Source organism: Diadema setosum, chromosome 22 (genome assembly GCF_964275005.1).
Source record: "Diadema setosum chromosome 22, eeDiaSeto1, whole genome shotgun sequence".
Taxonomy (NCBI): domain Eukaryota; kingdom Metazoa; phylum Echinodermata; class Echinoidea; order Diadematoida; family Diadematidae; genus Diadema; species Diadema setosum.
The window spans coordinates 16,151,255-16,168,998 of record NC_092706.1 but is presented as its reverse complement, the minus strand read 5'-3'; the positions used below and the strand labels follow the sequence as shown (position 1 = coordinate 16,168,998).

The 17,744-nt window shown below is 36.3% G+C and overlaps 1 protein-coding gene across 1 annotated transcript in view; it reads left to right on the top strand.

Annotated features, from left to right (window-relative positions):
* The first annotated feature begins 1,550 nt into the window (after positions 1–1,550).
* The window catches only part of LOC140245490 (tensin-1-like), a 305,353-nt gene continuing 289,159 nt past the window's right edge, over positions 1,551–17,744 (top strand). Inside the window, exon 1 of the mRNA XM_072325060.1 lies at positions 1,551–1,881. Coding sequence (XP_072181161.1) covers positions 1,747–1,881 — 135 coding nt within the window. The 5' untranslated portion in view covers positions 1,551–1,746. The remainder of the gene's footprint in view (positions 1,882–17,744) is intronic.

The following is a 17,744-nucleotide window of genomic DNA, read 5'->3' as shown; positions in this document are numbered from 1 at the left end:
TATCTCCAGCATATCCGCTTGTGCTCCCGTAAAATATGTTTGACGCGCAAAACATTTCTATTAACAGAACATTGACTCCGGCACCTTATTTCTGAGTTATCGTTTGTACATCCTTCTGATCGATTTTTTTTTTTTAATTTATAACTGCATCCACCTATTCTTCCCATCAAAATCTTTGTGGTATAAAATGATTTGATATCAGAATACGAGATTGTTACCAGTTGAATGTTATCTATTTTATCACAGATATTTCATTCATTGAAAAACCTACGGCACCCTTTATGTTGTTTTTAATGGAAAAGACTTCAAGAAACGTGCTTGATATCTAACATTTAGGTGCTTTGCATGAATCTGTATAATAAATTTATTTCTTTGCATGAACGACTTTATGCGCTTGCACGTGTGCGTGTGTACAATAATTTGCCGCCTGTTTTTTTTTTTTTTTTTTTTTTAAATCAGAATTACAGAATTAACAGAAAAACATAAGTCAGTCTGTCTGGAAGATTAAGTATACACAAGGAAGAGATCAGACAAGCAATGATTTGTTTTGTTTTCTTCTTTCTTTTGAGACAATTTCAACCGATGTGTCTTGTTGTCATTCAGTGCAAGAGGCTATTCAGCTCTTAATGTTATTTAGTTTCATTCGTTATACATTTGATATTACTATGTCACTCAAATGTTTCACTTTTTTAGATTCTCATCAAAAGTGTATTGTATCCTGCTATTATTTTGATTAGTGACGTTGACACCTTGTTTCTTTTAGTTACATTTGACGTGAGTAGGCCTATGTGCTATTTATTATAAGTATGATGGAGTGAAAATAAACTTGAACTTGAACTTCTGTAAAGAGTGGACATCTCTCTATAATATACTCATTTTTCAAACAAATGACTGTCATATACGTTCATAGATCCCACATGTGTAAATAATGTATGTTGATTATTGTCTAAAGTCGCTCTGTCCATTTGAAAGCTTTGATAGAACTTATTATTGCTATAGTAATGCAAGAGGTTTTATCATTTTTGTATTTAGGGCTGACGCATGAATCTCTGTGCAGTATGCAGGGGCAGATCCAGGAATTCCGTAAAGAGGGGGCGCATGTACAAAATTAAAGGGGGGGGGCGCAAGCACCCCTTCCCCCATTTTTTCTTTTTATTTCTTTTGTTTCAACAAAAAATAAAGGGGGGCGTGCGCCCGTTGCGGTCCTCCCTGGATCCGCCACTGGTATGTAAATAGAATTAAGGAATTGCATGCATCCTTGATCACTGACCACAGCTATTCCTGCCAGACATTTCATATGTACAGTTATCAACTTTGATAATTTACGTCTTTATTAGGAAGAAGAAGTCACATGACCGCGTAGGCGTATATAAATTCTGTTTCAATTAATCTTCTCTAATTTCATCATGATAATAATGAAGTATCGAGGGGAAAAGTAATACTGTCAACCACCGTAGATGGCGCTCAACATTATTTTCCTTCTCGAAGATGGTTATGAATGAAAACAGCAGGTGATTGCGAATCGTGCTGAAGAATGGTCTGAGCTCACATCGCCGGGGCAGCACCACTTCGTACTCCCCGGGTAGTCAAGGGGCACAAGGGATCAACTACCTGTATCTGAGTGATGCTGTCCCACAGCACGCTGATATCGGCTATGTATTGAGTTTTGATATCACGGTGAGTGTGATCGTGTCGCGTATCGGAGGAAACTTTACGAGGATTTAATGTTTCGGAATCACTGAAAATATGAGTTGGTCGGATCGAAAGGAGCATCGGCTGTACAACCTGACCAGAAAGTGGAATGAGAGATGGGGCGATCAACTCGGCAGCTTTGGCCTTGCATCCTTGGAGGATTACGATTCCGACGACGATGTTGAGGGGGTAAGAGACTTTCCAAACATAAATATTCCGTAATGAAATGTATGTTTTGTGTGATTAGGGAGTGTGATCCAGAAAATAAATATGTTGTGTGAAGATTGTTATAGTGCTTGTGAAGGGTAAATTCGCTTGTGTGGCCGTTTCGATAGTATTGCGCAACATCACGGTCTGGACCTGTTGGCCCGTTTTGAGTAGTCTTGAGAGGAGGGGACCTCCCCAAGACTCCGTGAGCTGAGCATTGTGAAGGTCCAGCGCAGTGAGGTGTTATGGTTATGGGACAATGTGCGTATCTGAGTGTTTGTCTAGACGAGGAAATTTTGTTTAAGAGGTTGTTGTAGCAGAAAGAAAGAGTTGCATACTTAACAGCAAATGGCCATCAATCTTTAAAAGTCTCTCAAATTTCTTTCCCCCATTGCTTTCACAATTTATGGTCATATGTACAGCGAGTGTATTTGCATACTTACAAGCTACACCTGTAGTCACACCAATAAGCAGAATTCCAACCAAGTAGGTCCTTTGTCCACAATATATATTTTGCTGTTACTATTGTCATGAGGTAACAGTACACTACGTATGCCTGGGATTTGAGGTTTTATCATTGGCACAACAAAGGAGCCCACATTCTTTTCTGTATCATCTTGAATACAGAAAGCACCCTTTTAACTTAAGAACAGTTACAAACACAAACTCCTCCACACATTTGTAGATGTGAAAAGAAGTGATCAGACACGCTTCAGCAGTCCAAATAAGCTGGTAGTGTGTTTTTCCATCACATTTTTTATCCCTTCTGTGGTGACCTCGGTTTATCCAGCCCAACTTTCCACCCCAGCTTTGTACTCTGAGATCTGTTAGAATTGAAATGGAATAAGTTGTTTGCTCTTTGTAGTTGTATACCCTGGTATTTTTTGTTTGATGTAACCGTAAACATTTTCTTGGCACTGGATTAGGCATGCTGGCTCTCAAGAGAAGCAGACCAGTCTATTGGGACAGGTTTGAATAGACTCATGCTGTGCAGTTATCATGGCTAGTGGCTTGAATGGTCACTGACCATGAAGTGAACAAAAAGTCCAGCCTGTGATGCAGGGAAACAAGGTAGATAAATGTGCTTCAAGTGCTGAGATGGCCTTAAGAGGTAAAACATGATCCAGTTGATTTAGCTGGATGTTTTGGTAGCACTCAAGCAAGTTGTTTATGAATTGGTAGAAGACGTTAATTAAGACTATTCACATGCGCTGTTCAAAACAAACTAACAAGAAGTTTGTGGTATAAACATTTACACTGAATGAGAATACTGCACACCACCACCAGTAATAATCATCAACTAAAAAGTAAAAAGAGGATAATTCCTTTGGATACATAATTCTATGCCAATCCACACACAGACCTGAGCTACAGGCACTGAAATTGAAAAGTTAGATCATCGAAAAGAAAAGAAATGTTAATAATAGCCACTATTTGTATTAGCTGATGAGGGATTTTGCTCTAAAACTCTGCCCCACAGTCCTGAAAGACTCTTCAATCTAGATGGATGATCCTTGTTTGGGTAGCAAAATGTCAACATTTTTATTTCACTAAGCATGAGTTTAAGTTTGGACTTAGGGGCATTAGGAACAAGCATGTACTTTGGCTTTAAAAATACCTTAGTTGAGTTTTGATCATAACAACAACAATAACAACAACAACAACAACAACAAACACACAAACCTGGAAATTTTAGGACTGTTAGAAGAATTAATCTATTTAGAAGAATTAATTCATTTGAATCCATTTAAATCAAGATAATTCTTTGACCCCCCTGGAAGTAAACAGACAAACATCTTTTGTTAGAAAATATTCACAGGTGTGAGACCTCACAGAGTATGACATCTCCAAACAAGTTTTTTCCAAGGCTGTTCTGCAGCTATTTATTGATTTAGAGTTAGACTTCTGTGTGTGTGTGTGCTTGGAATGGTTGGAAGTGTGAGTAATTGGAATGAATATCAGACATCAAGTGCATGTAAAGCAATGAATGAAATCAAAATAAAACAAAAATTGGAGAAAATGAATCTTAATGTAATGCCATTGTGTCATTTAGAACATCATGATGATAACATCTACTAAGTATGGAATTATCTCTTGGGGGAAAGCAATAAACTAATAGATACCATCACCTCCTAGATGCATTGTTTACTCCTGTTACAAATGCATGGATCTTTCAGCTGTATTAAAATATTTGAGGTTGAGAGTCCTTACAGGACAAGTTCACCTTCATAGACATGTGGATTGAGTGAATGCAGCAATATTAATAGAACACATCAGCAAGTGTTTGAGGAAAATTGGACAATCCATTTAAAAGTTATGAATTTTTGAAGTTACTACTTAGTTACTGCTGGATGAGAAAACTACTACAGCTTGTGATGTCACATGTGTACAACGATATAAAGAAAATACAAAGAAAATTCAAGATATTTTCACTTTTCTTGCATAATAAAAGAACACTTGACTTCCCTCCTTCAGAAGGCAAGGGGAAATAATATTACCCTTAACATACATCAGTGACAAGTCAAAGAAATAAGCTTTTTTTCAAAAAGTTAAATTTTGTGAAATTCTCTTTATATTTTCCCTATAGATATTGTTGTACGCATGTGGCATCATACACTGTAGTAGTCTTCTCATCCAGCAGTGACTGTGCAGATACCTTAAAAATTCATAACTGTTGAACGGATACTTTCACTGATGTGTTCTACTAATATTGCTGCATTCACTCAATCTGCATGTATATGAAGGTGGACTTGACCTTTAAAAATGTTCTATTCATTTCCAAACCAGAGAATTTTGCCATGCAAAGTAAAAAGTATTATTCTTTGTTTATTTGATTTTCTTTTACAAATGAAGAGAAGTGCTAATTTTGGATGAGCACAGATATGTAAAATCACAAGGTGCAATTCAAATATGACTGATTGTGACCCTGCAGCTCAAAACAAACAAAAAGTCGCCAGACATGAATTTTTAGTTAAGACCACATTCTGAAAGAGCAGACTTTAAGCTTTAAAATGATGTATAACTCAAATCAAATGGACTCTCCTAACCTATCTAAATATTAGAAAGAAAGCACAAACTCAGGAAAAGTGTAAACTGAGAAAAGAGGCTTTGAAGTACAGTGTCTATTCAAGCACTTAATCTTTACCAAACCGTGCTGGCTGTGCCATGAATGGGACAAAAAACAGGAAGTAAACCACCAGAGTAACAACAATGAAGAGATTATCAGATTAAACTGAAATTAAGCATGCCTCATTAACACATTCTGTCCATAATTAATGCCAACTTTCAAAGCAGTAGCACTATCCTTTTAAAAGTTATTAGCGTTGAAAGTGAAAAGTGTGGACAAGGTTTTTCAGAAATGAAAAAAGGATTCTAAAGACACACCTAATCACACTATTCTACAAAAATGTTCGAGATAAACTGCTAAAAAAAACACACTTTCCTGCCCGTTTTATGATACCAAATTTTAGCATAATGTAAAAGAAGACCCGCTCTTTCAGAAAATATGAAAAAGTCAAGTTCGGCTAGGTTGACCCACTTCACTTATTTTCAGTCCTCACGCAAAGTCAGTGTGTGCGACTTTATGTTCGTTTTGAGGTGCACGGTCACAATTAGTATCTAATGATCAGCCATAAGTGGCATACATTGTATTGAAATACATGGATTTTTTAGATGATTGTTACAAATGAACTTAGGTTTATCTTCAACAGTCAGAAGTAATGGAAATGAGATCAAAACCTGTCCAAGACATCTTTTTTTTTTTTCAAGAAGAGGTGAGATTGCATGGTTTAGGAGTAGAATGTGCCTTTAAAGTCAAATGTTACTCAAAGTTCGTGTTGACATATAGTTGGGATAAGGTGGAGTGCACATAGGTCATTTAAAATCAGACATTAGGTAAAAGATAAGAAACTGAAAAGATGAATTGATATCGATATCGATCACAATGGTATATTTGCAAATTAAATGAGTATCCATTGCTAAGTCATTACAACTTTACAGTAATTTGATACCAAGGATACATTTATTTTGTCATACTGTATTTCAAAGAGGGAAAAGTGTGTGTGTATGTCAATGGGAGCCTTGTTTAATGTTGACATCACCATACTATCATGATTGCAGTTGATGTTTATGACCAATATGACTGTTATAGGAAAATACATAAGTTTCTATTTGTTTAGAATAAAAGGTCTATTTGTTTAGAATGAAACTTTCACTCAAATTCTATGTGTCATACTCTGTTTTTGAATAGTATCAGAGACTTTCAGTGTTATTGTGTATACATCTTTTTTCTTTGTTTTTTGTGTTACAATGCCAAATGAAATAAGAATGATAATGATGATAATAATGAAAACAACAATGATAGCTATCATAATATAGGAAAACATATAATTGGTCTGTGATACTGTATAGCACTATATATAGATTACCTAGAGTGTTAACCACAAAAAGACTGCTTATTTTTTGTAAAAGATTGTATGTTCAAATTCATGAAATTCTTGTGTCGAGATGTTCTAATTGCAACTGATTGACAAATTGCCCTACATTGACGTAAATAGGTCGTGATTTTCTACCATGGCTTTTATCATGGCTACTACTAAAACACTGATCAATTCAGAGCTTATTTACGTCGATGTAGGGCAATTTGTCTATCAGTTGCAATGAAGATTGTGTGTGTGTGTGTGATTGTGAATGATAAGAGTAGGTATAAAGTGCATATTTATATCAAGAAAGAGCTAAAGATATTGATCACACTTGGTTGCTTCCATGTCACAGGCATTTGTTGAAAGAACTACAGACATTATACCTGGTTGGAAAATTGTAGATCTAGTTGCTAGAACGGCATGAAGTAATAATTCTCTCAATTATTTCAATTGGAGAGAGCTTTGTATTTTATAGCAAAGTTGCATGTTGTTTATATTGATATGTGCAAACACAGAGCTGCTGATATGAGCATGTGTAATTTCTCTTGTCAAAGTGAAATAAAAGCCTATATTACTGTAAGAAAAAGAAATGTCCAGTCATTGTTTCTTATCAGAATTGGCCATAAGAGAAAACTATTGAGCTATGCAAACTGTGGCAGCACAATAGCATTCACAGTAGTGCCATTGTGCATAGGAAAAGCTTTCATAGAATTTGTTGTATGTAGAGCTACAATGTGGTAATCGCTTTTGCCAAATTATGTAGCCTGAAAGGATAAGAGCCCTCATAAATTTGTGCCAAATTTGGTGTATGTTAAGAATAACATTTGGTATCTCACATGACATGTAATTGTGTCAGTATGGATTGCTCCCAAGTGTGAAAGAGAAACAAATACATACCTTGAAAACTGTTTATGTATAAATGACACCTCCCAGTTTCTATGAGATAAAAGAGTCTAAACGTCAAGATTCAAGATATGACCAATTATCTTTTTGACATGTTTGTCACATTCATACATATACTCATGAATTACATCCTCTATTAAAGACATTCTTCTAGGGGACATGTTCCTTCAAAGTTTGTTGCTCACCTGCCAAGTAAATTTACACGTAACTCAAGTTTTATTGAAATCACACTTTTAGAAAGAGAGTGTACTATGTTTTACAGGAACAGTGAAATCACTCACAATATCCTAATCAGATGTGGTTAATGATACCATGATCTTAGTATCTCTCCTACTGCATGCCTAGTCTCCTACTTCTAGAAGCATCTTCTCTAAGGTCTTGTTAATTTTTACATAAATTAAAGAGTAAGAAATATTGTATCCTTTGCATTGAACAATTTGTTTTGCAGTTGGAATGATTTATCAGTTATGACTTTATAGAGGGGAAGAGGGTAATATTTCTTAAAAGACCACAAATTTATGTTGTATTGTCATGTTGTCCTCATTTACTGGCCTTGATTGATCATTTTTTTTTTTTTTTTAGCCTCCATGCATTCTTACTGGAAGTGATTATAGTGTTATCAGACAGGAATTATACATAGAGCAGAATTAATGATTATGTAGGCCCTGTATGCATTTGTATATTTGTTATTCTCAGCTGATTTGTATGTTTGTTTGTTTGGTTGTTTGTGTGGTTGTTAAGCATTGTAAAGCGCTTCGAAACGTGTTGTATTAAGCGCTAAATAAATATTTCATATTATTATTATTATTATTAAAAGAAAGAATGGATTTGGATATGTGTATTTTATGGACAAACTAATGGCAGAGTATTGAGGCAATGACATTGCATTGTCTAATTGCTGATTTTGTGATTTTTGAAAGATAACATCTTGTTCACCAAAACATGTCAAATCAAAGATGATGGACTTATGTCATTGCTTGCCTAATTTTATGAAACCGTGACTGACATTCTGTTTGTTTGGCTGGGAACAGTAAACTTGAACACAAAGTAGTAGTGTATCCCTTTAAAGTACAGTAGGCTGTATATATCCTACACTAGTCTGGTTTGTGGTTTTCGGTGCATAATGGAAATATTCATTGAATCTCCTGTGATTCCTTTTGTAATGTTATAGAGAGTCTCTTAAATGGAAATGGATTTTGTTACTCCTTTGCCTTCCATGTCATGACAACTTGAATCAAGTTCACTGTGGGTGTAATCAACTGCATCTTGTAACCATCATTGTGATACAAAAGTTTATAAAGATCAATTATTTTGCTTGAAATGAGGTTGCAGCAAGTGTCAAAAGACAGACTTCTTTGCCCTTGGCAAAGAAGTTTATACTGTATTTTTCTACAAGCCTCCCCAAGGTGCTTTGCATAATGCACCATCAGGTTCATGAAAGGGGATGATAAATGGCCCCCTTTAGGTTAGCTATAAACATACTGGGGATAAACACAACATGCTGAGCGATGAATTAAGCAGGAATGTGCACCCGCCTTGGTCAGAGCCATAATTGATCATAATGTTGATGGGAATTGGTGGAGACGTGTGTGTGCAGTGAGGTACAGAGTGAAGTTCAAAAGCTCAGCATGCAAGCTGGCCATGATAAGCTCACAAGAAATGAACAGTAGAGTACATGGCTTGTTTATGGTATTTTTATAAGAATTTTGTCTTCTTCTTCTTCTTTCTTCCTTTTTTTTTGTTTGTTCCATATGACTGATGGAATGTAGGGTCAAGACTGGCTCAGACTTCTTGACCACAAATTCATGTTGTATCTTCATGTTGTCCTCATTTACTAGCCTTGATTGATCATTTTTTTTTTTTTTTTTTTAGCCTCCATGCATTCATACTGGAAGTGATTATGGTGTTATCAGACAGGAATTATACATAGTTCTGTGTTAGTAAGATATAGTCCTTATTAATTTGTTTAAAATATCTTTGTAAATATCATTAATCCTTCTTTTCAATTACTTTTATGAATACATACATGTACTTTATAACAAAGTTTATACGAATCAACTAGATTGCTTGCCTGATGCTTACATAACATAGCATAAACTACTGTATACACCGAATATTTCGCGAGGTTTTTATTTTCATGAATTTTGCGAGTTGGATGCTATTCGCGAAATTAAAAACACGCAAAAATATTGACTCTGTACACATCTACATTTCTCCGTTCAGCGCAGGACTCCACAATCGCGCATCTAACCACTCACGAAATCGTCAGGAATTCCAGATTCGCGAAAAATTTAGACTCGCGAAATATATGGCGTATACAGTAATGCTTTCGTATTTGATTCTAATAATGAAATGCTTTTAGTGTGTGCAGGTGGATGGAATAGCTCATTTTACTGCTTGTTTTAAGAAGAGGGGACTGATGTGTAATTCTAGTCTATATAAGAAATTATGAATTTTATCATCAATCAGTGGAAAGTATGCCCACGATAAAAGTTTAAGTATCTCATGGAAGCATCAAGGACAAATGTTTGAAAACAATATTTCTAAAAAGGCAGTATGTCTTGTTGAGATCCAATGTCAGGAATAATGGAGAGAGGTGATAATTTGATCTACCTCAAGGAAACAATTTTATTGACATTCAGCCAAGCTACTACGAATTTGCAGGCAGCAGTCTGAGGAATTCATACAGATGACTGTAATTAACATTAATGATTCATCAATTAGAATTGTCACAACATTTCTGTCCCGGAAGACACAATCTGACATTTCCATCAGAAATTAAGAGGCTTTCCTCTTGAGGCAGGCATGCATGGAAAAACTTATAAACTACTATATATCTTGTGCTATACACTTTTGCCTCTTGTAAGGGAAAGGGAAGTCAGATTAATGTAAATTTCTGCTGTGATGACAAATATCATTAACAAATTAGATTTTATGGAAATCTGGAGGGTCAGTGAAAGATGATTCCTTCCTTTAAGGAAAATATGCCCTCCGTTTGCTGGGTATTCATGGAGAGAAGCAGAGTTGAGCTGCAGCAGGTTAAGAGAAAAATCTGTGTAATAACTTTTGCTATGAACAGTCAAAGATAAATGAATGAGATGATTCAAGTATTTCTTTGGATTTTATTCCAGCAGAATCAAAGTTAGTATTAGCCAAAAAATAAAGTCACATACAGAACTTTGAGTTATAATTTCCCATTGAATTTATGAATCTTTATGAGCAGGACTGATAATTAATAATGACTATACCACCTCTGAGAAAAATGGATTAAAATATCTAAAGTAAGCCAGTTCAACATTCTGTGTTAACATATGTTTCAAAATATGTTGCCAAGTCACCAGCATCACAGTGATGTTTACTTACATAATAACTCACCTACAATTTGTGGAGTTTTTAAAAGTATTTATTCAGTTACAGAGGATAAATACTATTGACTTAAAGGGTGTGTACAGTTCTGGTTGAGGTGAGGATTTAGCTTTTAACATTTTGAGAGATATTCAGAACCACTCTATGAGATGTCAAAGAGCATGCAATTCTAAGGGGTATCAAAAGTTTATTTGATGAAAATCGGTTTTGAAATGGCTGAGAAATGGGGGGGGGGGGGGGAGGAGGGGGGATTCCTGACCTTGACCCCTCCCCCCCCCACACACACACACACTGAAAAACGTTCAGCAGCCCCTGCTTGTAACATTGACATTGTCAGTGGTTATATGGGTAACATACAAACTATCTCTTACACTTTTCTCTGTTTTGGTAATTAATTCAGCGGGCTATTTTTTTTTTTTTGTTACTAAAAACTGTAGTCTTTAAAGTAAAGATTTGATTTGTCTGCTACAATATGTGAATAGTTGAAACTTAAAATATACACAGAAATAGTAAACCTACAAAACTTCAAAAGCTTCTAATATTTTTAGTGAAATTGAATCTGTATGCAGTATGAACTGTATTTTTTTTTATTGTTGTGAATACTATCTTTTATTGGATTGAAATTTGTGTAAAATTCAAACTGCATAAAAAGGGGATTTAAGTTATTGTCATTCCCTTTTATACTCTGAATATTGATCATGTCTGCTATGTGTATGATTATATACAAAGAAACAGTAAAACTACAAAACTTTAAAAGATTAGATTATTTGTAAAGAAATGGAATCTTTATGCAGTGTGAACAGTTTCCATTTTTGAAACATAAATCACTATAAGGCCTCATTAAATTCTAGCATTGACAGTTTTACTGTGTAAGGTGGCCACAGATCTCTCCCAGGCCTGATTTATCTCCCAAGAGTTGGAGGATGTTTCAGTCAACCTGCTGTGCAAATAGCTCTGATCCTGACACTCCTTTGCCCTATTAGAAGGAGAGAAAGAATGAAGAAAAAGAAGAAATTGATAAATATGGCTTAAAGGAGAGGAGAAGAAGGGAAGGGGAAGGAGTATAATGTAGGGAGAAAGAGGAAAAGAGAGAGGGAGAGGGAAAGAGGAAAGATAGATTGGAACTTTGAGAAATTGATAAAAGGAGAAGAGAGGTAGATAGATTGTCAAGGAGATTGAAATATTCAGATTGGTAGATAAGTAGGTATATAGGGCAAGAGATGTTAGAAAACAGATGGGAAGAAAGAATATGGGGATTCAACTAAAAGGTTTACACCCCGTCAGTATGTTTTGCTTTGATTAAGTTTGTGTGTGTGGTACCATATGTTTCAACACATCTTCTTGATGACAAAAGAAAAAGGAACAGAAAACGAAAAGAAGAATAATCTGAGAGGAGAAGAAAATCTGGCCTAGATGCAATATGTGAGGATCAGAGTTGCAGGGAATATGTGCGATAAGGAATAACTGAGATAGAGCTTCAAGCATAATAGTTAGTTTATCACTACATTGGAATTATACAGAAGACAGACAGTGGGACAAGGCAAAGACTTAGCGCAGGTAAACTTTCCATTTCATACCTGGCTGACCGGCTGATATCTACATGGAAATTTCCCATTGGTCTACTTTAGTCTTGTCTTCCCTCTTTCTTCAAAACAAAAAACAAAAAACAAACAAACAAACAAACAAAACCAAACAAATCAAAGCCCAAGTGGATTGCCTGGCGTGAATACAGCAAGACAATTATGTGTCCATCTTGGATTGTTGTCTGAGAGATGTGTGTTTGAGCAATAACCCCAGGTTGAAGAAGTGTATTCATTATTCAGGATATTGTGCAAGCCTTTTCAGTGAATGGGACATGGGCTGAACAGACACACACTGGAAGATAATTGCTACTGACTTTAAAGTTCCACGTTATTTCATTATCTGTGCCATCTCTCCCTCTCTGCAGCTTAAAATGAGTACATGACTCTCTAGAATGGGGAGACCAGGGAATATAGCCAACAAATGAGAACAAGTTAGTGGAGAAACACTGAGGGGATTCTGTTGATTCAGATCATGTTTCTCAGCTGATTTAACCAGAAATGCATTATTGTTGACACAGTGTGCTGAAAATATTTCAGTCTCATGTTTGTGTGTGTGTGTGTTTGTGTGTTTGTATTGCTTGATGGTTCATGGTCATATTAAGTTTATTATCGATGTTTTGTTGTAAAAGACCTGGAAATCAGATTGATGTCATTAATACTACTTTTGCAATTTAAAGAGTGAAGTACACATCTTGTATACTACTTCTCAGCTGTGAAAAGTGCACTTGATTTTCTAAGCATGCACAAATGTTGGATACATCTCTCTCTCTTTTTTTTTAATTTACTGATTTCAAACTTAAAGCTGTGGTTTGACACACTGAGATGTTTTTGTATGGTGGTGTAGATTCTTTGGCTGGCATTCTACAAATCTCTGTTGGATGGTGTGACCTAAATTCCATTCTCCAGTAGGCTTCCTGTGATAGAGAAAACACCAACTGTGTTTCCCAAATTGGCAAATTTCAGCAGTTTCCATTTCTCACTGGTAAACATGATAACACTGATAAACATGGGGATCAATTTCTTTGTTTGTTGGATTAAGCCAAACATGTGATTTCCTGCTGAAATGAAAAGCAGCAGTTGGATGAAAATGGAAAAAGGGAGAAACTGTTGAATGAAAATAGAAAAAAGTGGAAACTGGACTTAAAGAAGATGGTAATAACTTATGATTGAAGTTTCAGTGGGCGAGCAAATCTACACCAGTGAGTGAAATGTGCAGACATAAAAATATACAAGATATTGGTTCATGTGTTGCATTTTCTGTTGTTGATTTGTCACACCTGCATTTTACATAATTATGTAATATGATTTGTTCTTTCCTATCTTGGATGCATTTAGTATGTTTGTGCTCTTGAAGCATTTTGAAATAAGACATAATGATCTTATAAAGTTATCTACATCATATGAACACATTTCATCACAAAGTCTTGTCCAGGTGACTTCAGACATGGCTATATAATCTATGTGTATTGAAGGGATTAATGAGAGTTGCATTACTTCAATATTTCAAAGCCAGAGAATACTGGTACTCATCCTATTAGAACTAAAACACTTAAAAAACATCATTACTCCACTGTTTTCTGTAAAATCTTCATATTTTTGGAAAACACCAGATAAAAAAGACGATATTCAGTTTTCTCTTTGATTTACATTAATGAGGACATAGTTCTGTGCAAGGGTGATTGTGGACAGGGAAGAAACTAGCTTTCAGCCTAGACAAGTTTTTTTTTTTTTAGCAAAAAGTTGCTTGTACATGAGCTATCAGATAATAGTTAACATTTTTTGCACTCATTTCTATGTTTATTCCTTTGTGTTAAGAAAAAATCCAACAAATAAAAAAAATGATCATTTGTGTACAAGCAAAACCAACAGAAAGTCACCAGATATAAGAATATAGGCAGTTGAGTTATAAATTTTGAAAGGCAAGATTAACAGTTAGTTTGTCATCAGCATTAGATGCCACTATCTGAACAATCCAAGGAATCAAACGTTTAAACCTGTACTAACATCACTAAAGCTCATTGACTCTCTCTTTATTGTGTCCAGAAGAAAACAGACTTTAAAGCAACCGCTTACAAGGAATTATCAGATTATGCTGAACTTTGCATACTAGTTAAGCACAGTCCGTTGCAAAAGTATCAACACTTCTACCGAGTGCAATTAAGAAGTTTTGATATGATATATCCAAGTTCATGTGCCTCATGGGCAGAAGAGGAATCTAAAACCTCAAAAAAATAATAGTAAACATGCATGACTTGCACCCAGGTTTATGCCTCTGACCTTTAGATCTGGGCTTCCAAAAAAAAAAAAGAAGTCTTCTTTACTCCATCATAAACCACCAAATACCTACACTTTCAGAGGATGTTGTGGGGCAAGTCAGATCTATGTAATCATGTAGAACAAATCCAGCCAGTTTCAGAAGCAAATATCACTACAAGTGACTTTGTTAATGCTTTTCTTTGAAAAGACAATAAAGCTGTGACCCATTTGCTGTACTCACAAATCATGATTTATTGAGCAGGCAGAAGGAGCGTGAAAAGTGGTTGGGTCAGGTTTCTTGAAATATGTTTATATCACCTTTGAGTGATCAGATGGAAAATGATATATTGAAAACAAGAGGAGGCTCAGATTAACCCCTTACTTGTATTAAGCCACTGTGCCATGCATTAACTCTGTGAGATTTCAAGGGTTAGGATGCAGTGAAACAGATCATCATAGCTATAAAAGGTGTTTTTATAGAGACTTTGGATGATACATGATCTCGCCCCAGGAGAGAGCTCAAGTATCTGATTGAGACAGATTACAAGATTTGTGTTTATTCTCTTCATTTCATCAACAATAAGGGAGGAAGGAAGTAGATATGTTACATCAGGTGTCATTCCATATTTGAATGATTTTCTGTCATGTGAGCATATACTTGAAAGTCATCAAAACTTGTCAGTTGGCACATTACAGTTTCAATTTATGCTTTGCAAAAAAAAAATAGTGTATTATTGAATAGCACTTAATTCAATCCCAAACTTGTTTACTTGAAGTGATGCAGAGCAGAAAGAAATATCTTATTGTTATATGTTTTTTTTTTTCTCTTTAAATGACAAAAGCTGCAGGGGTCAGATGTCAGATGTCTGTGGAATTATATGTTGGCTTATTGCAGTGCTATCCTCCTGCCAGGGAACTCAAACCATGGGTGTGAGAGTTGAGATGAATGCAGTATCCTTGGTGATCACTGACTCCTGGTTCAATATCTCGTTAGATTCTGGGGATGATACATCATTGGTGTGCTGGGTGGGAATGGGGGAATGGGGGTGGGGTATAGGAGAGTCTGTAATTGAATCCAATCGGTCCTGTCTTGCCACTGATGAATGTAATTTGTAACTTGCTGGTTTCAAAGAAAGCCAATGCGTTCTCTTTTGTCATACTCTTGGAAAGTAGTACAGTGCTCACCTTTGACCTCCAGTATACAGAGACTCCAACCCCAAGTACCTTCTGATCTGGAGATTCTCCCGCCCGAAACCCCTAGCAAACGGGAGACTCCAAGTTGATGTGTGCGAAGCGCGAAGTTCCTAGAGTTCTAGATGTTCTCTGGTGCTATCTAAGGCTTATTTTTTAAACATACGATAGCAATAAGTAAGAAATGAGAAATGCTTTCCACCGGGAGACACAGAGCCAGGGCGGGAGAAATCAAATCTCAAGCGGGAGAACGGGAGATTTTGCAAAAATGGGCTTTCGGCGGGAGATCTCCCGTCGAAAACGGGAGAGTTGGAGTCTCTGAGTATATAACTATCAGGTAATAGGGCAAGCTACCAACACTTCAGACTTGACACTAGGCCCATTTACACTTGCTTGGAAAAATCGTGGTTTTTCTAAAATCATGACATTTGGGTACAAGTTGCTAAGCAACTACACCCAAACGCCCCGAAACATCGCCAGAAATATCGCCAGTCGGAGTGCGATTTTTTGAAACATCGCGATGTTTGAGGCGAAGTTTAGCGAGTGTAAACCCAAGCTGCAGAAATATCGCAATTTTTCATCACGTGACTTTCGGTATCGGATTGCACCGGGCGTTTACGCGTGCTCCCAATCCCTCTTTGGAACTTGTAGAGAGTACGTCGGCCGCAGCTGGCCAGAGTGTATACAGGGTACATGCTGTACAGGTAAACAGCCGATCCTCGGCTCGTGGTCTCTCACCTCCCTGATGAAACTATTTTGTATATGAAAACTAGTAACAAACCTGAAGTTCTCCAACCACGTATCATCACCCCATAATGACTTAACAAAATAATGTTCTCCCAGAAATGCGTTGATTTTGGGAGTGCCCATACTGCTCTCGGTAATATCTATATACGTTGACTTTGTGGAATACAGGAGTCACGCGTAACAAGTGTTGGTAAAACAATGGTGAGTTCTTGCTGTCGCCTGATGAAATACTAGTATTAACTTCAAGTCCTACTTCCCACTTTCGTCATATCGGTGAAATTTCATGATCCTCCTGAATGCTACTTTCATCAACTTTCCCATACTAAGCTGAAGTTTTATACACCTGCTACGTATGTGATCTAATATAGCAAGCTATATAGTTTTACCGTAAGTGTACACTCTCGTGAAACACAAATGTATGTGTGCATTGGACTGATAAAAAGCCCTGGCTCAACGTTCCAATCAGCTAGCTACATCTGTGTAGCTGTGAACAAAATATACTGCACTGCAGTGAATACGAATAGCCCGCGCTTCCACTCATCTAACATGTTGAAGAGAGGTAAATTACACATGCGCACTATACGACCAAAAAATCGCGATGTTTTGTGAAACTCAAACTTCGCATGCTTTTGCGCAAGTGTAAACGATTGAACCAAAATATCACGAGTTTAAAAATCACGCTGTTAGTAGGTGTAAATGCGGCTACTTGCCATTTTTCTCGGGAAAGCAGTTTGCCACATCTTGCATCTCTGTTTGTGTATCATGGTGAAAGATTTATTGTGCTAAATACTTCATAACAGGGTGGGTACTGAGCAGGTGAAACATTGGTACAAGGGTCCTTCTCATTGAGAATTATCATAACTTATAAAATTTGTAACGCTTGAAAATTGCAGTTGGCATAGCAGTGATGTGACAATTGCCAGAGTGGCTTGCTGCATGCTTTATGTTTGGACAAGGAAAACAAGCATCGATTGAAAGTTGATCACATGATCATGATTAGAAGGAAAAACAATTATGTGGTAAATATTCTTGTCGCACAAAATGTCACAGTTAACTTCACATGGGGTTCAAGAAATATGAGTATTAGAAATATATTTGGCTGACTTTTGGCAAGTTGCCTTGCAACTTTACCATAATGTGGTGATTTTCAACTGGCTGTGTGAATGACTGTACACAGTCTGACACACACAGGCAAAGGCCAGAATCCACGTGTTGCAGTCAAATTCATTGTTACTGACAGTGGATAATTCATTCAATTGTTGATTTTATGTTCTGTAGTATTTGAGCCTTACAATAAAAATGCTGAACTTTGTCACCAGATTAAACACCATGGAACCCTGTATTGAATCATATCAGATACGTAGATCTCATTCAATAG